This window comes from Anabrus simplex, chromosome 1 (genome assembly GCF_040414725.1).
Source record: "Anabrus simplex isolate iqAnaSimp1 chromosome 1, ASM4041472v1, whole genome shotgun sequence".
Lineage (NCBI taxonomy): Eukaryota > Metazoa > Arthropoda > Insecta > Orthoptera > Tettigoniidae > Anabrus > Anabrus simplex.
The window spans coordinates 858409389-858436459 of record NC_090265.1 but is presented as its reverse complement, the minus strand read 5'-3'; the positions used below and the strand labels follow the sequence as shown (position 1 = coordinate 858436459).

The window sequence follows — 27071 nt, the reverse complement described above, 5'->3', positions numbered from 1 at the left end:
AATTAGAAAACTTGCTTCACTTGTTTTATAAACATACTCGTGTCTTAATTATTGCCGTTATAAGCTTGTTGCATAATGTACTATTAAAGACTTAGAAAAGGCATACGACAGCACCCCCAGATCGAAAGTTTGGGAAAGCCTGATATACAGGGGCACTGCCAAAGAACTAATAATAATGATAACTGTTACAGCTGTGTGAAGACAATAATGGATAGAAGAGAATGATTTTGGAGTTGACAATGGGCTAAAACAAGGGAATGTGTTATAATCTTGGTTGTTGATAATGGTGATGGATGACATCTTAAAGGCAGCAAAGGAAGATTATAGAAGGGAAAGAATGAATGTAATGATGCTTGCAGGTGATGGTGTGATCTGGGGAGAAGAGGAGGAAGAGGTACAACAACAGCTGAATGTACTGAATAAAAGGATTGAACAATGCGGACTGAGGATCAACATGGAGAAGAGCAGACAATGGTGATGAGTAGAGGAAGTAAAGAAGGAAATGGAGCTATCAAAATTAGAGACAATGAACTGTAAATAGTAGAACACTTCAAATACTTCGGAAGTGAACTGACAGAAAATGGAAGAATGGATTTGGAAATTAGTAGGATACAACTTGACAGTGCCTATTGCCACCAGGTACAGGGATTAATATGGAATAAAGATGTACCAATGAAGGCTAAAGAAATAATGTACAAAGGATATTACCTACCTATAATGACATGAGCAAAACCTGGACAATGATTCAGAGAGATGAGAGTAGAGTACAGGCAGCTGAAATGAAATTCCTGAGACTTATTGTACAGAAGACAAAGAGGGATAGAGTGAGAAATAAAGGCGTACAAACAGAGCTAGATGTGCAAAAACTAAATGAGGAACAGACAAGGGCGCCCATGCCTGGGGGCAAGGATGGGCCGCGGCCCCTCCCTAGCTCGCAGGAAAAGGGAAAAAAGTCTCATGTAGTCAGGTGTTTTTCTTTCAAGAAAATGATTTAAAAGTCGGTATTTCGTGGAAGTACCGCCCCCACCAACAGGCAGGGGGTACTGTGGGTGTCATTCTACCGCAGAATACAAAGTCACCATTCATCTTCCAAAATATTAAAAATAATACATACCCCCAGGTCTAGGCCCCCCCTCTACAAACTGTCATATGGGCGCCCATGGGAACAGAACAGACTGAGATGGTTTGAACATGTCAAGCAGATGAAAGAAGAAAGACTACCAAGACAAGCATTGGAAAGACAGATGACAGGTTAGAGAGGACAAGGGGAACCAAGATTACGATGGATGACTCGGTGAAGAACAGCATAGGACAACGGAACCTGCACTGGAACACACTGTTGGATGAGGATTGGTGGAGACGAACCATATTTGCCACCCACTTGGTGTCAGCTGGAAAACGGGAAATGATGATGATGATGATGATGCAGAAAAGAGAGAACATAGTGAAATATGCCAATTATATAAAATTATCGTCTCATCTTTTTTAACTAATGATTTCTGTAGTGATAAAAAATTGGTATTTGAAAATTTCTTTCAATAAATTGTTAACAATAGGCAATTACAAACCTTAGTAATCACTGTTTAATTATAAATCTATATATATAACATGTCCTGACTGACTGACTGATTCATCATTGCCGAGCCAAAACTACCAGTCATAAAGAAATGATATTTTGGGGTTACATATATATTACCATGTAGGTACTCACTAAGTAAGGAATATTGGATATTCCATTGCTAAGGGGGTGAACAAGGGGGATGAATTTTAAAATGAGTATATCTATAACTCAAAAACTGAACTCAAATTGATATTTGGAATCTCCTTTAAAAATAAACACGTATTCTTTTATTTTTGGAAAATCTATGTCAGGGAGGAAAAACAAGTGAAAAAGGGGTTGAATCCTTTTTTAAATGAGGATACTTATATCTCTAAAACTGAAGATGTTAAAGACGTAAAAAGTGGTAGGCCTACATGGAATCTCATTTAAAAATTTTTTGTTTTCGGAAAATTCACTTAAGGGGAGGTGAAAAGAAGTAAAAAAAGGGGGTGTTTTAAAAATGAGTGCAGGCTCTATCTCAAAAACTTACTGTGTTACAGATGTAACAATGGGTATTTGAAATTTCCTTTAAAAATAAAGAAGCATGCATTTATTTTGTTTTCAGAAAATCCACTTAAGGGGTAGGGAGGGGTTGAAAAGAAGTGAAAGAGTTGAATTCTTTTTATGAGGATATTTATACCTTAAAAATTGAAGATATTACAGACGTGGAAATAGGTATTTGGAACCTCCTTTAAAAATAAAGAAACACGTATTTCTTAACGACTTGAGAGAGGACTGTTTCCTACATGTACAGTTCTATGTCGCATGTTCCAGAGTTAGCTCTGCCAGTAGCCTGGTCATCTTGGCCCCAAAAGGCAATAATACCACAAATGTGGTTTACAAGGAGGTTCTGGGGTAAAAGAAACCCAGTTTTTATACTTTAGGGATTTTTGGATACTGTCTTAATGCAGTACGGAGGAACATTTTGATCAAATTAAGAAATTCACGCAAGTGAAGACGCAGTTAACAGCCTAGTGAGATCATAAAAAACAATTTGGTAGAAGATTTTAGTGAAACTATAAAGATGCTGTTCTGATACAAACTGTAATGACTGTGTGCTATATGTAGCAAATATTGAGCTTGAAATCACATGAATAAACTTACCGTCTTACTAATAAAAAGTCCTTATACAGCTGTTTAACTCTTGTATAGTTATACAGCGTTTTACATTTTTCTTACTAATAAATGATGTATACACATTGTATTACTATACAGCATGTATACACTCGTTCCAAGGCATAGGAATCTCTTCCTGCAGTTCACTGACGTATTTCGCACGGTCACCGCCTTTATGATCGCTTCTGCTGGTTATCTACAAGCAAAACTTTCCGGAAAGTCGCACAGTGGCACGGCATATCGAAAAGGCAGTGGCAACACTGAGACAGCTGGAAATTGGCTTATACTGATATCAACATTTCTTCAGCTTGCTTGTGTAATGAACGCCAAAAAAAAATGGAAATGCTTAAGGAAAGATCAATAGCTCCTGACTGGGATAGTATGGAAAACGTAAGCAATTGTAATTGAATCGGCGAGTTGAAAAGTGTACACATTCCAAAATCCTTACTTTTCAGGAGAAAGGAAAAACTGTTTTGTAGCTTAAAAGAAAGGTTTGATCAAAAAAGTTTCTGTTAGGCATTTATACATCATATTTCTGCGTATTCAACTAAAAAGTGTAGAAAACATATTACGTACGGTTTTCAAGTTATACCATTTTTTATGTCAAAGAATATGTCCCTTTTTATACTTAAATTTGAGAGAGATCCAAGATCTTTGTAGAGGCAGATAATGTATAATAACCTCGCAATTTAAAGTCTATTAAGCAGTAACACATTATTACACAAACATACACCCAACCATCATTTCATTTATAGTTATTCATTGTCATTCCGTGAGACAGCTGGAAATTGACTTATAATGATATCAACATTTCTTCAGCTTGCTTGTGTAATGGACGCCAAAAAAGAAATGGAAAAGCTTAAGAAAATATCAAAAGCTACTAACTGGGGTAGTACGGAAAACATAAGCAATTGTAATTGAATCGGCGAGTTGAAAAGGGTACACATTCCAAAATCCTTACTTTTCAGGAGAAAGGAAAAACTGTTTTGTAGCTTAAAAGAAAGGTTTGATCAAAAACGTTTCTATTAGGCATTTATACATCATATTTCTGCGTATTCAACTACAAAGTATTGAAATCATATTACGTATGGTTTTCAAGTTATGCCATTTTTTATCTCGAGGAATATGTCCCCTTTTATACGGTAGGTACTCAATTGAGAAAGATCTTTGTAGGGGCAGATAGTGTATAATAAACTCGCAATATCAAAGGTCTATTAAGCTGTAACACATTATTACACAAAAATACGCTCAACCATCATTTCTTTTATAGTTATTCATTGTCATTCCATCTCTTTTAAGTGTTTTACTTTACGAAGATGTCTAGCTTCCATAACCTCTGAATGGTGTATGTCTTCTATGTTTAAAATATCGTGAAGATCATCAACGTTATCGTCCATTCTTTCAACATGTGTTCAATGTTAAATGGATAAGTCGAATATTTCACAACGATTATATTACTGTAGACAATAAATACCACGAAAATAAACTGCTCACTCATTTCTTTTTTCTGCTACTCGCTGCTATACAACACTTATACAAGGGTCCTGGACTGTATAAGCAATTCAGTGAATAACTATAACAGATGTATACACAGAGGCTTATACACGGTTTATTAGTAACGAATTTCGTGTAAACGGTGTGTAAATCTTGTATAAAAGTTATACACCATTTATTAGTAAGACAGTTAGTCTTTTGCTCCTCTAGTGTCGCATATTGCAACCTACTTTGTATATAAACATATGGACATAGTGGAAACACAACCATAAGATATAATTAGATCTAAGCTCACTTATGTATAGGCACACTAACTTTAAGTAGCACCTAAATGTGTCAAAAAGTGACTACATGAAACTAGCACCAAATGTAAAGATAGGACAGATAAATAAATAAATGAATAAATATATGAATAAATAAATAAATAAATAAATAAATAAATAAATAAATAAATAAATAAATAAATAAATAAATAAATAAATAAATATCACCACTGATAAGGAAGGATAAAAGCAGACAATAATTCAGCATAAAATGAAAACATCATTAACATACTCTTCCTAACACAAGTTCATAAAATTATTATTATCTTAGGAATATGCTATGATTTTTCAAGGAAATGAGAAATTTCTCGTTCTCTTACCACATGAGACCACCTCCAGCAAAGCAGCTGATCAGGAAGATCCTACATTTCTAAACATCCCTTGTAGCCACCGAAACTGTCGTAAAGCATGAGCACAGAACACCATACTAAATGCATTTCTGGTCTTACTGTAGTATAGACATCAAATACTATCCAGTTTGCTTTAATCCACAGCTTCCTGTTTGACTGTCAAATAGTTATTCACTTTGTCCAAATTATTATCACTTATTTGTGAGTTATCTTCCTGATCAATTACTTCACGAGGCTCCTCTTTTATTAGATTAGGTTTAGAATGCCCAGTTTCTGGGCAATCAATTACTTCATGAGGCTCCTCTTTTATTAAATTAGGTTTAGAATGCCTAATTTCTGGACAATCATCTTCAAGAGAATGCTTCGTATCTCGATCATCAACTTTGAGACCTAATATCTCTTCACTACTAAGTTCTGAATCACCTTCTCTCAAAAGAACAAGAGGTGTAAAGTTCATAACAGAAACAACACTATGATCGATTTTCATGTGTGTCCTCTCATGTTTACGCAAATTTGCTAGTTGAGTAAATCCGCGATTGCATTCAGAGCACTGATGAGGCTTTTCCCCAGTGTGTATTCGTAAATGGGTTCGTAGATTGCTCCGCTGAGAGAAACTCTTTGGACAATGTGGACAAGGATGGGGACGCTCTCCAGTGTGAGTTAAGAGGTGTTTACGATAATCCCCACGATGAGTGAAATATTTTCCACACTGTTCACACTTATGCTTACACTCCCCAGTATGCAACCTCTTGTGAGCAATAAGACTTTCATGCTCTGTGAATCGCTTTCCACACATCTCACACTTATGCAGTACTTCAGAGTGAGACCGCATATGCCTCCGAAGCTTGCTACTGTGAGAATACACTTTTGGGCAGTAGGCACATTTGTGAGATGTAGGAACAATGTGCAATAACATGTGTGCAAGCATGCTCTCATTTTGTGAGAAGTTCTGTCCACAATGAGGGCACTTATAAGAGGTTTGAACATTAGAATGAGTCCTAAGATGTGTTCGTAGGTTACTGCTCTGCGTAAATGTCTTGGAGCAGACAGTACACGAGTACGGCCGCTCCCCGGTGTGGATGAAGAAATGCTTACGAAGGTCACCACGATGACTGAAGATCTTGCTGCATTCTGGACATTTGTGGAAAGTTTTCACCCTTGTAGGAGAAAATTTGAGACTTGAGTCATTTCCTACAAAGCCCCAGTTTTCAGTCTCCTTTTCAGACCTGAAATGTAGATATAATATTTAAAGAAACCAAGAAAATGAAAGAAGTCAATATGAGACCCCTGAAGAAAGAACAAGCCAAAGGAAAAGAAATTATTTCCTATAGACATGATACTGTATAGGCTTTTGAATCAAGAAATTTTAAAGACTAAATATTTGTTATATATGAGTTTCATGTCCGTATTGACTGATTACACGTATATGGATAAGAAAGAAATTCCACCTGTCAATACTATTTATTGTAAATGTAAACTTACATCAGTACAGGTTTCGACTCTATTTGGTCATCAGCTGACAAATCATAATATTACATCTATTAGGCATTGGTTTGTGTTACTTATCTAAAAAGATGTCATCCTTTAGCACATCCAGATGTCTAATGGGGACATGAGTTGAATGCTATCGTCATTTCGTTCGTGATTCCGTGGGATTAAAATTGTTCTTGAGATTAAAATATGGTAGTAAAAACTTAATCTAAGCTTAAAACTAATTGTACGTGCACATTAAACACATTAAAAACACCGAAAACATGTATATAAAACACTTGGTGAATTTAAAAGTTCATGTCTTGCGTATTCCTTCTTCAGACTTCCTCGTTAGGGTCTTGTGCACCTATGTTTATGTTGATTGATTTCGAGCTCGTAACAGTGGTGTAGGTTCTTGTGAATGTTCTATTTGACTAAAAGATGTCTTCATGTATGCTTGTAATTAAAACCCTAGTCATTAAATGGTCCAATATTGTGGACAGAGACAATATGTGGCTCTGCTGTAAACTTGTTTTCAAAAGTTAGAAGCAGATGTTGAAGTCTTGTTTTTTTTGGATATGGTTGAATACAGATTTTTGGCAGTAACTTCTTCCTTGTCTATATTTGTGCACCGGTGCTGTAGTTATCTGTGAAAGATAAAATGATATGAGTAAAGTGTTGTAAGTTTGAAGGAATGCCTGAAGTTGTGTGTGAGAGTGAATTTGTACTTACTGCTGTTGTTGTGGTTTGGTGACATTCTGTTTGGGAGCTTGTTGCATACTGCTACGTGTTCACCTTGGACTTATGTTCGCTGTAGTGAGGGGTATGCTACAAATTCTCTGATGTCTTAGCATTAGCTTCAGGTTCAAAATTATTATTATGCATGCCTTTAAGTGATGAAAGTGTATGAGGAAGGAGCAGAACCAACAGTCATGTTAAATGAAGCCCAACTGGACAGCATTCCAGTTTTCAAATACTTGGGTAGCGTTCTATCAAATGACAACCTAGCAAAATATGAGGTGAACAATCGAATCAATAAGGCAACACAATTTTACCACCAGGTAAGACACCTGCTGTGGGATGAGCAAATACCTATGAAAATAAAAATGACATTGTACAAGTCCTATTATACACCAATTCTTACATACAGTTTCTAAACCACAACACTGACCAATAGAGATAATTCCAAACTCCAGGCAGCTGAAATGAAATTCCTACACACTATGATCCAGAAAACCAGGAAAGACAAGATTAGGAATGAGAAAATTAGAGAAGTAGGAATAGATGATTCTCTCCTCAATAAGATTTAGATATCAAGACTGAAGTGGTTTGGTCACATGAAGAGGATGCCAGTTAACAGAACTGCAAGGAAGGAATTTGACAGAAAAGTAGAAGGAAGATGACCAGTGGGAAGGCCACAAAGGAAATGGATAGATTTAGTTAAGAACGATGTACTGCTGAGAGGTCATGATTGGGACAAGTTGGTGGAGGAGGAATGGTACAAGGACAGGATGAGATGGAGGAGGCTCATATACCACACCCGGGAAACTGGAGATGGTTTAGGATGATGATGATGATGATGATGATTATTATTATTCCAGGTGTTGAGAAAGAATAATGGCTAGGAAACTCATTCATGTTAAATGCCATGATGTCAGTATGGATTTAGAAAGAAATTTTCTTGTGAGGCACAACTGGTGGGATTTCAGCAGGACATATCAGATCAGTTGGATTCAGGAGGCCAGTTAGATTGCATAGCCATAGATCTTTCCAAAGCCTTTGATAGAGTGGAACATTGAATATAATTAAAGAAATTGGAGGGAATAGGATTGGACGTAAGGGTTACACGTTGGATAAAAACATTTCTAAAATCAAGGGTTCAAAGTAGGAAATAATGTATTGCAGGAAGAGAAAGTTAGGAAGGGAATTGCACAGGGTAGTATAATCGGTCCATTACTTTTCTTAACATACGCAAATGATTTAGGGAATAATATAACATCAAAAATCAGATTGTATGCAGATGATATAACTGTTTATAGGAAAATAAATAACACTGAGGATTGTTCAGAATTACAAAGGGACCTTGAGAGTATCCAACAATGGGGTGAAGAAAATAATATGAAGGTTAATGAAGACAAATCAACTGTTACAACATTTACAAACAGGAATTTTAAAACTGAATTTGAATATACTTTGGATGAGGTAGTTATCCGAAAAGATGGCAAGTGCAAATACTTAGGTGTGAGATTTGAAAGTAATTTGCACTGGAAAGGTTATGTGGATGACATTGTTCGGAAAGCATACAGATCGTTACATGCCATAATGAGGCTACTTAAAGGATGCAACAAAGAAATAAAAGAGAAAAGTTACTTAAGTATGGTTCGTCCATTATTGGAATATGCAAACAGTGTTTGGGATCCTCACCAAGAATACCTAATAAAAGAAATAGATAGTGTGCAGAGGAAAGCAGCAAGATTTGTAACAGGGGATTTCAGGAGAAAGAGTAGTGTATCAGAAATGTTAAAGGAACTTGGGTGGGAAACTTTAAGTAAGAGAAGGGAGAAAACTAGACTTATAGGATTATATAGAGCCTATACAGGAGAGGAAGCATGGGGAGATATCCATGAGAGGCTTCAGTTAGAAAATTATTATATCGGCAGGACTGACCAGAAGTATAAAATTAGAAGGAATTTTAGCAGAAGCAATTGGGGTAAATTTTCATTCTTTGGGAAGGGTGTGAAGGAGTGGAACAGTTTACCAGGGGTAGTGTTTGATCCTTTTCCAAAATCTGTACAGATATTCAAGAAGAGAATAAACAGCAACAGAGAAAATAAATGAAATGTTAGAGGGCATTCGACCCGTGCAGGTTATTGTAAATAAAAAATGTTTGTGAATTAAATGAATTCCATCCCCTCGTCTAAGGAGTTTGGACAGCCAAAGTAGGGGACTGCCTGTAGGGGTGAAGTACAGTGGAGACTTAGAGGGCCCTGGGACCGCTACAGTAGCTGTGAAGGCCCTTCAGGAACTCTGAAAAGTGGTGGCAAAAAGGGCTCTGGTTAAGAGACAGCAGGTCGTTATGCTACTTAGGTTCCAAAATGGGTAAAAACTAAATAAGTAAATAAATGCAATATAAATTTTAATCTTATACCAGTTGTATAGTATTATTTGAAGTAATTCCACATACTGTATATGAGTTGACTACATTTTTAAGTACAGGAGATATTATAAGTAGAATTTTGTAAACAATATAAATTTATTAAGGATGAGCTGTGTGTTTAATAGAAAAATTGTTAGCATAAATTGTATAATATTGTATTCTAGGAAAATTCTCTTCTCTTGTTAATCTAAAATTTAATGCTTGACAATAATGTATTTTAGTGTATTATTTGCCACCGAGGTAGACACCTCATTTGCAAATAAAGAGATTTTGATTTGATGTCACTGAGCCCACAGGACCCATCACTGCCAACAGCAAACACCTCTTCGTAGCAGTCAAAACCTTTCTTGGCTAGCAGGTCTTTTATCCTTCGAGCAGTGGGTGTTAATGGAGTTGAGGTGTGGGTATTAGTAAAGCAGATGAGAGAAGATTTAATTACCCAGAAAAGGAATGTTTTCCAAAATGTATCTAGACCAAATCAAACAGAGCTCAGGGGCCTGTACCAAGATTAAGATTTGGTGTCCATAGAGAAGATAGAAAGAGTTTTGTTCGATGGGACAATCGTATCGAATTGATAAGGAGTTGGAGAAGGTTTTGGAGGGTCATCCCTGTGAAAGGACATTTAGGGGCACAACAAGAAAATGACTGTTTGATAATGTGCAGAAGCAAGCAAGCAAGCAAGCAATCCATTCTTCCATGTCCATGTTAGGATTTATTAATGTATTTTAGTTAAATATAAAATTATATAGTGAAGAAATCTGATCGGTGAAATGTACTGTAATAATATATTCTCAATGCATTCATTGGCATTTAAACAGATTTCATACAATGTGATAATGGAGGGAACTGTGATGACAACTATCCTTATTGAATATATTTCTTCCTCATAGTAATTACAAATGCAAATAAATAATAAATCACTTCAAAACTATTGTGTAGAAAGAGATGGGGAATTTCTCTTAATTTCTCTTCTCTTAATAAGGAATTAATAATAAAGAAATAGCCTTCAATAATCATACAAATAAGGCAGATTTTTCATTTGCACATAGTGATGACAATTTCAAGCTTCAAACTTCAACTTGCATTCAGTGTCAGATTTACCAAAATACTGGTATGTGATGTAGTTTGCCATAATGGAATATACACTTCCTGACAAAAAAAAAAAAAAAAAAAAAAAAAAAAAAAAAAAAAAAAAAAAAAAAAAAAAAAAAGTTAAGAACCCAGAAAGGAGTGGTCCAATATTATCCCATTTTGGTATACATGCATACCATTGATGTGTGAGTAAATGATTAGATTCACAAGGATCTGTAATGTGTAGAACGCCCACCAGAGTTCATTCGTGATGGCACCGTCCTTTTGTTGATAAGTTGTTACCAGTCAACTGCTGTAAGTCAGACAGTTAAGCAAGACGTGCAAAGAGGACTACATACAGTACAAAGCACCCGTGATGCGTCGCAGATGCGTTACACAGCCTATCCACCAATTGTCAGCATTTGACAGAAGCCGCATGGTGGGACTCCATGAGGGTAGTTGGTCGTATTGTACAACTGCCAGGCATATGGACCATTCAGATGTAACATTGGCTCAATGTCGGACTCGATGGCTACACGAGGGCACCCAATCACGTTGTGCAGGTTCGGGTCGAACAAGAAACACCATTTTACAAGTAACTAATCCCATGTTTGTTCCGTATTGAAGATAACAATAAGTAGGATTCTATTAGAATAAAATTTATTGTAGCCATCTATTCAATACAATTCACAATTTGTGGTGATTAAATTCTAAGTGATTTGTATACACTACATAGGTACATGTTTTGGCCTGTTTTTGGGTATCTTCAGCCTATTGTCAATCTTAATCCTCTAAGCGCCAACGTCCTTTTGAAAGCCCCTTTGGTTTTCATCTGAAAAATGCCAACGTCCTTTCAAAAGGACGCATAGTATTTATTTTTTATTATTAAAAGTAACAGTAATTTCCTTTCAGAATTTCCCAATATAGTTAGTTAAAGATTACTATTTTTAGATAAACAGCCTCATATATTTTCAAGACCATTCTTTCAATATATTAATCCAATCAGCAGGCATATTTATTGGCGTGCTTTACTTGGCGCAGCTGTGCGTGCACCTTGTCGGTTCTGTGTCTAGTTGCTCTCAATCTTTTACTTGTTCATTTATTGCTGTGAAAATGATTATATATCCATTGTGCTTGACAAAACATAAATGTGTTTAAGAGGTCTTGGAAAATATACTTGTACTGAATTTATTATTATTATTATTATTATTATTATTATTATTATCATTCGTAGTATGATGAGTAAGTGTTATGTAAAAGACATTTGTACCATATTTAGTAAGTACTGATATATAAATGAAACAAGTGTAATTAGACTTGTATTTGGATATATAAATTAATTACAGTATTTTTACTACAGATTTATCTTAGGCACAAAATCAATGAAATTTTCAATATAGCTTCATAATAGGTTGTACTATTCAATAAATAATATGTTCGCGATGTATAAAAAAATTTTGTTCTACCTAAATTTTATTGCTAAATTTTTGTTTTGTTTTATTTTTAATTAATATTTTTGGGTTTTGGCTGCCAAGTGTTTACTAATGGTCATAAATGAACTGAGTAAGGCTTTATTTATATAGGCAATCATATTAGTAAAAAAACAAAAATTTCAAGTTTTTACCTACAATAACAGCTGAACTGTGAGTGATCAAACAAAAGCTTGCAAAAAACAGAAACTGGCCTTAGCGCTCAGTGGTAGGAAAACCGACGCGGCGCTCAAGGGATTAAGGTCAAGACCCAGGTCTTGTCTGAGTTAAACATTTGGAACCAATATCTACAAATATGACCTTATACTAAGAATCTTCCTATTTCTTACAAAATAATTTAAAAAAAGGGGGCCTTACTTTAGGTGATATGTACAAAAATTATAAGAAATGTGCAACTACAATTAAAACAAAATTTGTTACATGAATAGATTTAAAATTATCTAACAATTTACAAACCGTACAAAGCAACAATTGGATCTCTTCATCATTGGATGAATCGTTAGGTTGGTAGTTTGTAGAAAGTATGTTCGTCCAAGGTTCTTTTTGTTCACCTATGCCGTTCATTTGGCAGCAACATAATAGGAACCATAGTTTCTTGTCGTTCTTGCAAAGCTTGAAATATCCCATGAGGAAAGAAGCATCGTAGGTTGTTACTATTACAAGGAATTAGTCGTTCAGACGCAACTGGAACAAATGAATCCAGCTAACAAAAACTGAAAATACAATATACATTAACAATCCCATGGCAGAACAATGAAACACCGATAACATTAGTCTAGAAAGCATCCAAGTAACACTTCATAGAGGAACAGCTAACTACTGAATGACATTGGATAACGTACTCCAACATACATGAAGTTTAATCCACAAAAATTGCTTAATTCCTTATAATAGTAACAACCTACTATGCTTCTTTCCTCATGGGATATTTCAAGCTTTGCAAGAACGACAACAAACTATGGTTCCTATTATGTTGCTGCCAAACGAATGGCATATGTGAACAAAAAGAACCTTGGACGAACATACTTTCTACAAACTACCAACCTAACGATTCATCCAATGATGAAGAGATCCAATTGTTACTTTGTACAGTTTGTAAATCGTTAGATAATTTTAAATCTATTTATGTAACAAATTTTGTTTTAATTGTAGTTGCACATTTTTATAATTTTTGTACATGTCACCTAAAGTAAGGCCCCCTTTTTTATTTTGTAAAAAATAGGAAGATTCTTAGTATAACGCCATATTTGTAGATATTGGTTCTAAATGTTTCACTCAGACAAGACCTGTGTCTTGACCTTAAGATTGACAATAGGCTGAAGATACCCAAAAACAGGGCAAAACATGTAAGACCGTCGTATGGTGCGCCAAGCATTGTGGGATCCCATAACTTCGGGATCCATCAATAGCAAACATGCATTGGAGACTCCGCAACATCCTGAGTTCCCGCACAGTGTCTCGACGACTTGCATCTGTTGGATCGGGGTCCTACCGCCCCATGCGTCGGTGCCATTGACACCAGAATACCAACGCCTGCGTTTGGAGTGGAGCCTTGGCCGGGAGGCGTGGACAGATGACGACTGGCATCACATCATGTTCAGTGATGAGTCTTGCTTCTCCATAACCTCCAATAACCATCATGTGCGGGGTTTGGCGGCGTCGAGAGCAGATCCTGCCCATATTGTGGAGACACAGACGTAATCCCTGGCATTATGGTGTGGGGAGCCATAGCATATGCATTCAGGTCACTTCTAATAGTATTTCGGCAGACTTTGATGGCACAGTGATACGTCACAGACATTCTGCATCCACACATCCTACCCCTTATGGCACAGCAGCCTGGGACAGTGTTCCAACAAGATAATGCATGTCCACACACAGCATGTGTGTCTATGGACTGCCTAGAGGATGTTGAGGTCCTCCCATGGCCAGCAAGATCCCTGGACCTGTCTGTCATTGAACACATGTGGGATGACATTGGAAGGGAACTCCGTCCCTGTGGGATCTGGAGGGACAGCTGCAACAACTGTGGACAAACTCGCCTCAGGAGAGGATCGAAAGGCTGTCCGACACCATTCTGAACCGCAGAACGGTATGCATTGCGGCCAGGGGGTGGTGCAGGGCGGCGGGTGCAACACCCTACCGACCTGGCGCCAACATTCCACCTGTAACTGCCAACAGCCTTGCCTATTTCATCCCATATTGTAATCAGTTCAATAAAGGAACAGGGTCTTTCAGCAATATTGTTTCGTACACTTTCACCATTCCTTCTGGGTGCTTTATTTTTTTGTCAGGCAGTTTATATACAATTTTTTGCAATTCCTACGCAAAACTTTTAACTTTCAAAAGATCAATCATTACTGCCTACTGGGCATGGACACGTATTGCAAGGTGCAAATATACTCGCAAGACTGTAGGTCAGTAATTCTTAAGAGGTTGAGCCAGAGGTACTCCTGAAGCCTGTGGATGGGGAGGGCCTACGGAAAAAAAACAGTGGTTGATATGCATGGATGTTTTGCAGTCTGTTATGTAAAAACAAAGAAAAAGAATCACTTGTATATGTGTTAGATTAACTGTGAAGTTCAATAGCGTACCTGCCAACTTTTGAAAAGGACTGTCAGTAAACTCACCCGCAACAAAAAAATGACGATTTTTGACATACCCCGGCATTTTCAATTTACTGCGATACCCCAGCTTGACAAAAATAATATACTTCTGGGCTACAATATACAATAATTCACGCTTTAAACAGGATACTTTAGTGAAATTATATCTACTTACATCATAGGCCAATGAATTGTAGATGAACATCACAATCTGGAAGAAATCTATATTAAACAGCAGCAGGCGTGGTGAATGTTAGTTTGGAGCATACATAACAGGACTTCCTTGATAAATTAAGCAGGTATGCAATAATTGAAAAAGGCTTTACACAATAATACTTGTTTAATGAAACACAGGCAAGAAATAATATAATACACACTGCAAATCACATGCCAGTTCAACTTTAAAGTCATAGTTGTGGCCTTTTTAGCTTCCTGCAAAAAGTATTGAGAAAATGTTTTGTCATAAAATGGACCATTACTCCTGGTCTTCAAAATAGAAAGACTCCAGAGATTCATTGGACATGGATGATCTGAACTCTGTTCTATTTTTCTTCACAAGGCTGAAAACACGTTCACATTCTGCATTGCTATAGGGTATGGTGAGAATAGAGAGCATTAGTCTAGAAATTCAGTTATACTTAAGAAGTCCATCGGCTCTACAAATTCTTGATATTTGTACTCAACTTGCAGCATCTTGATTTACAGCTAAAGTGTCATCTATCTGAGGAGCTGTGAACTGCCTCTGAACCTCTTTCACCACCTCATCTGTAGTTTCATTCTCTTCCTTGCAAAACATGATAGGAAACATTTCCAAATAAACAAAAAAATAAACAAATGGAAGAAAACTGTGCATCTTTAATTTTGTCTCACCTAGCAACTTGAGAATGCTTTAACACATCATCCTTGAGTGGAAACATGTTGATGATTTAGACACAAGCAGTAAAAAAGTAGTTTCCCGAGGATGAAAAGAAAAAGGTGTTTTATCTGTATCCTGTAGATTATTCACTATGTTCAAAGTCTGAATGCCAATAACTAATACATCTTCACTTATTTGATTTTGAATCAAATTGTACTCAACTGCAAGCACTGAGGAGCTTTTGACAATTTTGGGCTTAAACCTGGTGAACAACCTTTCGCAAATCCATTAGAAGTTCCAATAAAAAGTGAACTTGTGGGGAAGAAGTCTGATGGGTAACATTGAATTTGTCAAATGCAGGAATACTCGCATGAAGAAAAGTGCAAAAGGCCTTGTTCAAGTTCGAGGACAGGAACATAAACAATTTTTCCTCATGTGTTGCAGTAGAAGTCTTACTTTTTAGGGTGGGTTTGTCATATTTGGAAGAATATGCTATTCTTTTAGAGACTTGTGTAGTAGCAGAACCAAGAATTATCTTCTTCTGATACTCTTTGGATCCACTTTGTTCAACTCTAGGTATTCTGAAAGATATCAAGTTTGTGGAAATGTTTTGGGTACATAATATTACATCCTCATGACGACCCCCATTGTACTAATAGCCTATATATGATTCATTCATTCCATCCCTGACCTGGTCAATGACTGGAAAACAGGTTGTAGGTTTTCATTTTCAATATTTTACTTACTCCTTGAAGAAAGAAAGATGCGGATCCCACTGATCCAGTAGTCTATCCAAACATCTGCCTAAAGATAATCACATAGTACATACATGCTTCAGAATTTTCTTTGCCTCCTTATTGTGCAGGTTCTGAAATTTCTGAAGGCATTCTTCACTTTTGACACTCTTCTCTAAGAAATAATATATACCAACAAGAATCTCATCCACTTTCAGTGGTAATCTTCCAGCACATTTTTCAGCTGATAGATTGATCAGGTAGCAAATGCAACCTATGATGGCAATACCTGGTTGAACTTCCCTCAGAACTGCTGAAACCCCCTTTTTGTGTTCTATCATAACAGGAGCATTGTCGGAGAAAAAATCCACACAGTTTTCAATTGGTATGTTATGAGAATTCAGCTGTGATAACATCAGGTTACCGATGTTTCTCCCTGTTGGGTCCCTATCTAACTCTGGTATGGATAGCACAGTGCTTACTACTTTTTCCCGTAGAATATCATACAATGTAACAACAATAGGGTACAACTTGGCTTCATATCATTGCTTCCATCTGTTGCCAAAGAAGGCACTTTACAACTTCAGATGCATTTTTTACCATTTTATTTACAATGCATGGTCGTTTTCGTGTGACCACAGCTATATTTCTTTGCAACTTCTGATGTGGAAAACATCTTCTTAAATAAAGCACCAGCATGATCAGCCGCACTTAAGGGTGCATTGTGTTCCACCAAAAAGGAAGTAAACTTACAGTCAGCCCTAATAACGTCACTGTCAACGTTTCCAGACTTGCAAAAAAAAAAAAATGTTGATTTTCTTGTTATCTTCCTTCGATTTAACATAACTTACGTGTTTACCGGACTTCACATGATTACTTAAATAGTATCTTCCACCACTTGCAATATTAATATCACATCCACAAACCATGCAAAAGGCAAATTTTTCTCCCTTTCTTGATTTTAGTATGCATGGAAAATCAACAGAATATGATTCTTTAAATGTCTGGAGGTACTGTTTCTTGTTGGATTTATTCATGAATCCTACAACAGGAATATAGCGTATAAAAATGTCCGAGAACAAATGTCTCGATATCTACTGAAGATCGAAAGGAACCTGGATCACTAAACGTCACATCAAATTATAACAAAAGCACTCAAGGCAGTCAAACACTTCATTAAAACATGTCAAAGCACACAAAGAAATGAACACGATGCCAACTTCGTGAACAAAACATATACATATGGTAAAAAACACACACACATCTGTGGAACGAATATAATTAGTCCAAGGAAAACAGGAAACTGTGAAGCACGAAGTTATAACACAAAAACTTGAACATTTCGTTAAAATATGTCAACCTTAGAAGGCCCAAACATTCAAGGAACGCCAACTTCATGAGCAAAGAACAACATTCACGTAGTCAAAATATGGGTTAAATCACAACAACCGAACAGAGCACAACAAAGAATTTGCAGAGCAGAGCCTGTCAACACCTAATATTCACATGAAAGAACTGTTATCTTGGCTTTATATTCAATTCCAATGACGATACAAACATCACACGGTTAAAAGTACCAATCGCATTAAAGAATCGACTATTGTGGACTTGCCTTCGACCCACGCAAGCAACCGATTATTACAAGTTATAAATCTCATTTTCCAACCGTATTGGAGTTCAGAGTATCAAATTATTGTAATTAATGAACCACCTTTCCAATACACAAAATCCTTATATTTAGGATGAAACCATTTAATCCTAAATGTAAGGATTTTGTGTATTGGAAAGGTGGTTCATTAATTATAATAATTTGAAACAACCGATTATACGGAAGTGGGGTGGTATTCGAATGTTAGCACTTCAAATTTTTGTGCACGAAGTCGTAAAATGACACCGTTCATCCGTAAAATCGTAAAATGCTGCAATATCTGTAAATTTTATGGATAAACAGTAAAAGTTGGCAGGTATGGAAAGGCGATAGGGAAAATGTAATAAAATACAAAGGTCATTTCGAAAATTTTGCGTACCGTAAAATTATGGTTCAATTATTTTTTTACATCACAAAATGACTTTACAGGCCTTTAATGTAATCTCCATTCTTCTCAATAACAGCAGCCCAGCATTTTGGCAATGAAACTGGTCTTATGCAAGTCTTGCATTCCCATTAGGACGCCATCTATCTTGATCTGTCTGATTTTCAGGTCACTGCATCAGAAGCCTCCTCAATGGTTTGAAAACGTTTCCCTCAAAGAGGTTTCTTGAGTTTTGGAAACAAAACAAAGTTGGTGGGCTCATGTCAGGACTGTAGGACGGATGGGGAAGGATTTCCCATCCATAATTTTTAAAAAACTCTGCGTATTGGTTCGGCAGTATACGGTCATGCATTATCATGCAGAATGAGCACTCCAGCTGTGACGATGAAATGAAATGGCATGGCTTTTGGTGCTGGGAGTGTCCGAGGATGTGTTCGGCTCGCCAGGTGCAGGTCTTTCGATTTGACACCCGTAGGCGACGTGCGGGTCATGATGAGGATGAAATGATGATGAAGATGACACACACGCACCCAGCGCCAGCGAAATTAACCAATGATGGTTAAAATTCCGACCCTGCCGGGAATCGAACCCAGGATTCCTGTAACCAAAGGCCAGCACGCTAACCATTTAGCCATAGAGCCGGACAGCTGTGACAATGATCTTCTTTGACAAATTTTTGGCCGCAAACATTTCGCAGAAAATTCGTGTAGTATCGCCCTTGTTACAAGCTTGCTTCACTTGCAATTTCTTCGCACGTTTTGGGTCGATCTTCTTGCAAAATGTTATTAATAATGACAGTGGAATTGTAGTCTGTTGCAGTTACCGGCTGCCCACCCTTTGGATTGTCTTCAGTACTTGTCCGGCCTTTGCAGAAACGGAAATCCCATTGTGACCCTGTGCTTTGATCCAATACACTATCCCCACAAACTTCAACTAGAGTGTTGTGAATTTCAGTAGGGGAATTTCCCTGCAAACCTACAATTTTGACGTAAGATCGGTGGTCACAACGTGAGATTTGACTTAAGTCATTTTCTCCATCCATTTCAAATCAGAATTTCTCCTCAAAATACAAATTATCATAACACAAAAACACATGGTGATAGCTGAAAAGTCTGGCTCACAACTGACGCTTCATGCGGGGAATCATTCCACTGTTGTGGATGCGCATGTATTCTGTGCATAAGTTTTGAAATTGCCCTCGTAATAAGTAATGCATAAAAATGAACGAGAACTCCAACGACCTCATATGAGGTCCTCATGCACGAGAGGGTTAGCCTTGCAAAAGTAAGTGGATAAAAAATAAATAAAATTAACACAAAACTAACTTTCTCTTGCATGTATTGTGATTGCACTAATTTAAAAGCTCGCTTGGAGGAAGCCATGACTGCTTCCGACCGCAGTGCAGACAGCAGCGCTGCCAACCCCCAGGAGCTGCTCACCAGCCTAAGCTCCAACTTTAAGAACTTCCGAAACTCCATGGGTGCTGAGATAGCTGACATGAAGCAGGCCATTGCGGAGATCCATCAGAGGATGGATAAACAAGAGGAGATGGCTGATGAAACAGCCCAGTATAGTAGGCAAAATTGCCTACTGATACATGGGGTTAAGGAATCACCTGAGGAGGACACCTATGGGACTGTCATAGACGTCATTAAAAACCGACTTAAGTTAGATATTGGCATGGACAGTATCGATAGATGTCATAGACTAGGGGGCCAGCGAAGGACGACTGCCAACGTATTGGCCACTGGGAACAGGCCAATAATTGTGAAGTTTCTACGTTACCATCAGCGGGACCAAGTCTGGCGGGCGAAGCAATTACTGAAGGGCACTAACATCATGGTCACGGAATCTCTCACGACAACAAGAAAAGGAATTTTGAATAAGGCATGCGATGCATTTGGACTGCGAAATGTGTGTACACAGAACGGGCGTGTGACTGTAATTGCACCAGATGGCAAGAAAACCACCCTGATCACTTCCAGGGACCTAATAGTTATCATCAGACAGTGTAGCGGAGCACAGAATCAGTGTCAATGAGTGAATGTGTTATAATAGGGCTAGTTTTAAAGTATGTAATAGGACTCTTGTTTACCACGAGTTTCAAATTTGACTCAAATAGTGTTAGTTATGTGCATATTTTCTTTAAATGTGGGTGTGAATGTGTGTGTGCAACAGTCAGCGTTCTCTTTCAGCAGGAGGCAGGGGTGAGTACCCATTGTTTCTGTCAATCAAAGTTAAACATAATCACCTTGTAACGTTAGCTCAACGCCCGCTACCTGAGTCTGGCTCTGGTCCGCAACCCCCTGTCGCAACCAGTCTCTTGTTGAGACAGGCTCTCTCCTACATGCCACAGGGTTTGCAATATTGCCATGTGAACACGCTCTCTCTCCCTGCTCACATAGATGAAATACGTACAATTGTTAACGACAATGACATGCATGTTTTTTGTATTAGTGAAACTTGACTAAGGCCTAACATCCCTTCCGCCATGGTAAATATTAATAATTACGAACTTATCCACTGTGACAGAATGGATGGTAGGAAAGGAGGCGGTGTAGCTCTTTATTTCAGAAATGACTTGAGAGGTAGAGTAATATGCACATCACAAAAAGCCACTCAGCCAGGACCAGAGTTCATGTTCGTGGAGATCACAGTTAAAGGGATGAAAGTCCTCTTCGTCGTAGTTTATAAACCTCTAGATATAGTGAACATGATGGAGTTGGAAGCTTGTTTATTCAACCTAGTACCAACTTACGAACATATCGTACAGTTAAGAGACAAATATAAACTTACTGAAAGAATCAGCTCAGAAGGACAAACCACTTGATGTACTATTTTCGTGTAACCTTGCGATTCTCCCATTAAATCCCACCAACCATATATATATAGCAATAATCACACTTCACACTCACTAATTGATCTAGTAATAACTAACAATCCACAGAAAGTTTTAAATCACGGCCAAATTCCTGTTCCATCGATCTCAACAGAAGACGTAGTTTATTTATCTTATTCTCTTTGCATACCCAAATACAAACCTAAGTTCACCACTTGTCGGAATATAAGAGATATTAATCCAGTTCACCTGAAGTATGACGCCTACAACCTACCCTGGAATGATATTCTACTACTAGATGATACTGACGCAAAAATAGACAAATTAAATAACCTCATTATTAGCCTATATGACAAACATGCTTCCAAATGACAAGTGAAAGCGAGTGCCCCCCCCTCCCCTGCCCATGGTTAGTTAAATGACGAAATTAAGAATTTAATGGCTCGCCGTGATTCATGGTTCCGACGGTATAAACGTACCCGCAATTAATCCGATTTTGAAAACTATCGGGTACTCAGGAACAGAATTAAGCAATAAATCAAAAATCAGAAATTTAAGTACTTAAACTGTCTTTCAGGTAAAATGAACGCAAGGAATTCCTGGAAAGAACTACGCTCACTTGGTACTGTAAAAGGCTAACAACAGCAATGAGAACCAACTGTTCCCCTAGAAGAGCTTATTAGATATTTCTTTGAAGAACGAATCACATTTAAACCAATCAATCAGGCAGAATTAAATACGAATCAATCAGCCATCCCTCCACTTATCCGTCCTCAATTTTCCTTCCAAGAGGTCACAAGCAACCAAATTAAAAAAGTACTATATTCTATTAAATCTAAAGCAGTAGGAGTAGATGACATCCCTATGCATTTCGTACATAATATAATAGGCGCTATCCTCCCGATTAACACACACATATTCAATTACTGTCTCAGAAATGGAACTTTCCCTGCACTCTGGAAACAAGCTAATGTCATCCCAGTGCCTAAGATAAACGATCCTAAACTGACCTCTGACTATCGCCCAGTTTCTATTCTTCCAGTGCTTTCTAAGGCTTTGGAAAGACTGGTGTTTGATCGAGTACTGAAATATTTAAATAACTATTCTCTCGTTGACCCATTACAATCGGGCTTTAAGAAAGGGTACAGCACTGCCACGGTTCTCCTTAAAGTGACAGAAGACATCAGACTACCTATGGAACAACGACAAGTTACAGTACTAATGCTACTGGATTTCAGTGGTGCATTTGATACAATAGACTTACAGCTACTATTTAAGAAAATGGAATCTTACTTGTTTGACCCTTTAGTACCGAAGTTTTTTACGTCATATTTGAAAGATCGGAGGCAGCGGGTGATAACTCGCGAAAGAAATTCTGAATTGCGTACAAGGAAAGTGGGCATGCCACAAGGTAGTATTTTAGGACCGTTGCTTTTTACATTGTATATCAATGACATTTCATCTTCTCTAAAAACGTGTAATTATCACCTATATGCCAATGATCTCCAAATCTATTACCATTGCAGTTTAAGCAAATTACCGAACACAGTAAAATGTACAAATGATGACATGAAACAACTCGGTGATTATGCTCTCACAAACAGATTTCTCATAAATCCATCAAAACCGCAGGCTATCATTATCGGTCCCAGAAGCTCATACATAAGATCAACGATTCAATCATTCCTCCTCTACAAATAAATAATAGCACAATCCCGTACAGTAAAACAGTGAGAAATCTTGGGGTGACTATGACAAACTCTAAATTGGACAGGACATATCAAAAACGTAGGTCAGAAGGTGTCTGCTACTCTACACCCACTGAAATTAAATAGAGACATTATACCACTAAATATGTGGCAAAGACTAACACAACCGGGCGAGTTGGCCGTGCGCGTAGAGGCGTGCGGCTGTGATCTTGCATCCGGGAGGTAGTAGGTTCGAATCCCACTATCGGCAGCCCTGAAGATGGTTTTCCGTGGTTTCCCATTTTCACACCAGGCAAATGCTGGGGCTGTACCTTAATTAAGGCCACGGCCGCTTCCTTCCAACTCCTAGGCCTTTCCTATCCCATCGTCGCCATAAGACCTATCTGTGTCGGTGCGACGTAAAGCCCCTAGCAAAAAAAAAAAACTAACACAGACCCTAATTCTTCCTATCTTTGACTACTGTTGGTAGACGCTACTAAAGAACAAACTAGGACATTGCAGTGTATTATGAATCGTTGCCTTAGATTAATTTTTAACCTAAGGTATGATGTGCATATTATTCCTTACTATCAAGCAATGAACTGGTTAAAACCTGATAAGAGACATGAATATCATATACTTGTCTTAATACACAAACTTCTGCATAGTAACTCCCCCCAGTATATTTAATCTAAACTTCATTTCCTCTCTTCCTTCCATAACCGTAACACTCGCTCGCGCTCCACTTCAGCTATTCTTCTTCACCACTCTTCTCTGTATAATAATTCTTTTATTGTAACCGGTTCCAGGCTTTGGAATTCCCTGCCACTAAGTGTCAGGGGCATTGACTCTTTCCTCAAATTTAAAATAACTTGCCGAGACTTCCTGTTGAGAGTAACCGATTGAAGCGTATATATGTACGTGTGATTGGTAATTGAAAAATTAAAAATGGTTCTGTTAATTTTATATAATGTAAACGTAAGGGTAGTTGATAAGTGTGTAAATTGTAAGTATGTGTGTGCGCAAGTGTCTATGTGAGAGAGAAAAGAGGACTGATTTAACAAGCTAATAAGCTGCATATTGTGTGGGTGTGTAACTTAAGCTTAATTAGGAAATAGTATAAGTAGTATACTTAGTAATAGGCAGCCTTAATATTATTTGTTGTATTGTGGTTTAGTGTAAGAGAGAGCCAGGTGCCCTAACTTCGCCACATGAAAGAAGCCATAATAAATAAATAATAAATAAAATTATTCTGACTCACAATAATCTTTGAATCTTTGGTTTTATATTGTTTAAAACACAGGCATCACAACACGCGACCTTGTCGCACGTTTCGCTTAGTTGTGCTGTTGACAAGTTAGCTGTCTGACAAGCCAGCCACGGTAAAACAGCCTGGCCATGGCTGTGGCCAATGTCACCTAGGCTCAGTTTGACATGTGTGATGTAGAACTAGGGTTGTGAAATGTCTTTATATGAAAATGCAGGGACTGCCCTTTCCTTTCTGTGTTTTAAAGCTTGTCCCTTCTTCTGTAATGACCTGCCACTGTATTTATTCTGACACGTCTCCTTATCTTGCTACATGTCATCATCTTGAACAAGTTCCATCCAACTGCCAAGTCTGTTAAGCACATATAAGCCTCTTCATCATCTTCTGTCTCATCTATTTTTCTGTCACCGGTCCGGAGCTCCCCTATTTGATTCACCTACTCCTTTACTCCTTTCAGACATCTGTCCCTTGGTCTTGCTCTTGGTCTCCTGCCTTCCACTTTCATCTCATGCATCTCCCTGGGTATCCTTTTCTTCTCCATTCTCTTCAAGTGCCCATAGCATCTAAACCTTGATCCCTCTACCCTATCCTGCAATGGTTCCACTTGTACAGCACTAGATTTCTAACCTTCTCCTTTCCTTATCTATTTTTGTTACTCATAAACTACTTCTCGAGCCGGCCCCGTGGTGTAGGGGTAGCGTGCCTGCCTCTCGGCCGAGTTCGATTCCCGGCCAGGTTGGGAATTTTTCTCTCGACCTGAGGGCTGGTTTGAGGTCCACTCAGCCTACATGATTAGAATTGAGGAGCTATCTGATGGTGAGATGGCGGCCCCGGCCTCGAAAGCCCAGAATAACAAACGAGAGGATGTGTCATGCTGACCACACGGCCCCTCGTAATCTGCAGGCCTTCAGGCTCAGCAGCGGTCGCTGCGCAGGCCAAAGCCCTTTGAAAGGCGTAAGTGCCGTGAGCGGGGGGGGGGGGGGTAAACTACTTCTCAAAAATTTCATCTCGCTGACTTGGGTCCTCTAATTCTCTCTTACCCTCATTCATTTCCCAAGTTTCTGAAGCATATGTCAGTTTTGTGATATAGTACATCTGGTATATCACTCTCTTGCTGTTTAGGGGGACATTTTTAATCCACATCAAGCTTCTAACATTTTTGAGGAATCAACTTGTCTCCCGCCCTCACTCATTTCCTTATTGTTTCTTCCATTTTTATGTATAACTAGCTAATGTACCCGTGCTTCGCTATGGGATTCTCGGAAAAACTGACTTTGTGGTTTTCCTAACTGAAGTCAGCATAGGTCATTACAAAAACATCAGTAGGAATGTAGTGATTAAAAACAATGTTATCATACAAAATAATCGATCAAATGAAAAACCGAACATTTTCTCACTTTGAGCGAACAGTACTACGGTGCCGATCTAACAGTCCAAAGTTCCGGAGCTGGAATGATCAGGCCGCAGACAGCCGTGAATACTCCTCTACCACCAATCCGTTAAATATGCACACTGCTCATTCCAATCATTGCTTCAGTGTAGGGATTGAATGCTATGATGAACCAGTGTGTTACGTACCAGTAGTATCAGAAAATTTATGAACCAGAGGAATGGCATGCTAAAGAAGAAAGTTATCTAACTCCCCAGCTACTTCTCGCCAATATTCAGGCAGGCGGTTACACTCGGTACGACTGGGCGAATTGGCTGTGTGGTTAGGGGTGCGCAACTGTATGCTTGTGTCCGAAAGATAGTGGATTCGAACCCCACTGTTGGCAGCCCTGAAGATGGTATTCCACATTTTCCCATTTTCACACCAGGCAAATGCTGGGGCTGTACCTTAAGGCCAAGGCCGCTTTCTTAACACTCCAAGCCCTTTCCTGTCCCATCGTCGCCGTAAGACCTGTGTGTGTTGGTGCGATGTAAAACAAATTCTATAAAAAGATCTGTGTCGGTCTATCCACTATTTGCAGTGTTACAAAAACATTAAAAGCTGGATAATATTATGCCAACCAAAATCAATTTTTAAATCTACTGTAAGAAGCATGCTGAATGACAATTCTGCCACTCATCTGATGTTGGGCAATGAAGTGAAGTGAAATTATATTTGGGTGGAAAAGAGACAGAGAAGAGATAAAATGGTAAAATGGCAGAAAATGTGTGGTGCGGAGTATGCAAAATTAATTTGTCTTTACGTGTTCTTTAAAACAGTAAATGATTACACAAAGGCATTTTTAAAATTTTTGCCTCCAATCCAATAATTTCAACAATATGTGAGATACTGACATGAGCTGTATGTCTGCTTAAAGCCCATAAAATCCCCTCTATCAGACAGTCATTATTTTTCAATGTAGCTGTCATTACTGTCTACAGACTCGCACTCATGTCGAACAAGTTTTGCTATGCCACCCAAATCCAAGAATATAATCATAATACTTTCCCTGCTGAATCAGTGACTTTGAATCTTTTGGGGTCAGGTGAGTCCTATGTATGTACTCCATTGACTATTGCTAGTTTTCTGGGTCATAATGATGTATCCACGATTCATCAAACTTATGGTGGACTCGCTCAAGTGAAATCCCAATTGCTATAGCAAAGTCTTTGTGTTTAACACGTCGACTACTGCAAATCAGCTCAAGTCACAGTATTTAGGTCCTTATGTTTGACACAGACAACGCCCATCCTTCTTTGATTAATATCCATGGGAACACAACCCTCTGTTGTAAGGAACTTGTGGGGATCACTACACTTATTGACTTGCTAGTTACAGTAAACAGAACATTAAAAAGAACTGTATTTTTATTCTACACGGAACTTTACATTGTTTTACCTACAATTAAGTCCATAGATAACATTACATAGAAAGACACTCGAAGTATTTGGTTACTACCTTTATCTTAAGTGTCAGCCATCTTGTTATATTATGCTGCCAGGAAAATCATAAAGATGACTGGCACTCTACATGCTTTCACCAGCATTG

The 27071-nt window shown here is 38.0% G+C and overlaps 1 protein-coding gene across 2 annotated transcripts in view; it reads right to left on the bottom strand.

Moving 5' to 3' along the window:
* Positions 1-2631: 2631 nt before the first annotated feature.
* Positions 2632-27071, bottom strand: part of LOC136857641 (zinc finger protein 883) — a 44613-nt gene continuing 20173 nt past the window's right edge. For both annotated transcript variants that reach the window (XM_067136450.2, XM_067136451.2), the window contains exon 5: positions 2632-6109. In XM_067136450.2, coding sequence (XP_066992551.2) covers positions 5017-6109 — 1093 coding nt within the window. In that variant the 3' untranslated portion in view covers positions 2632-5016. The remainder of the gene's footprint in view (positions 6110-27071) is intronic.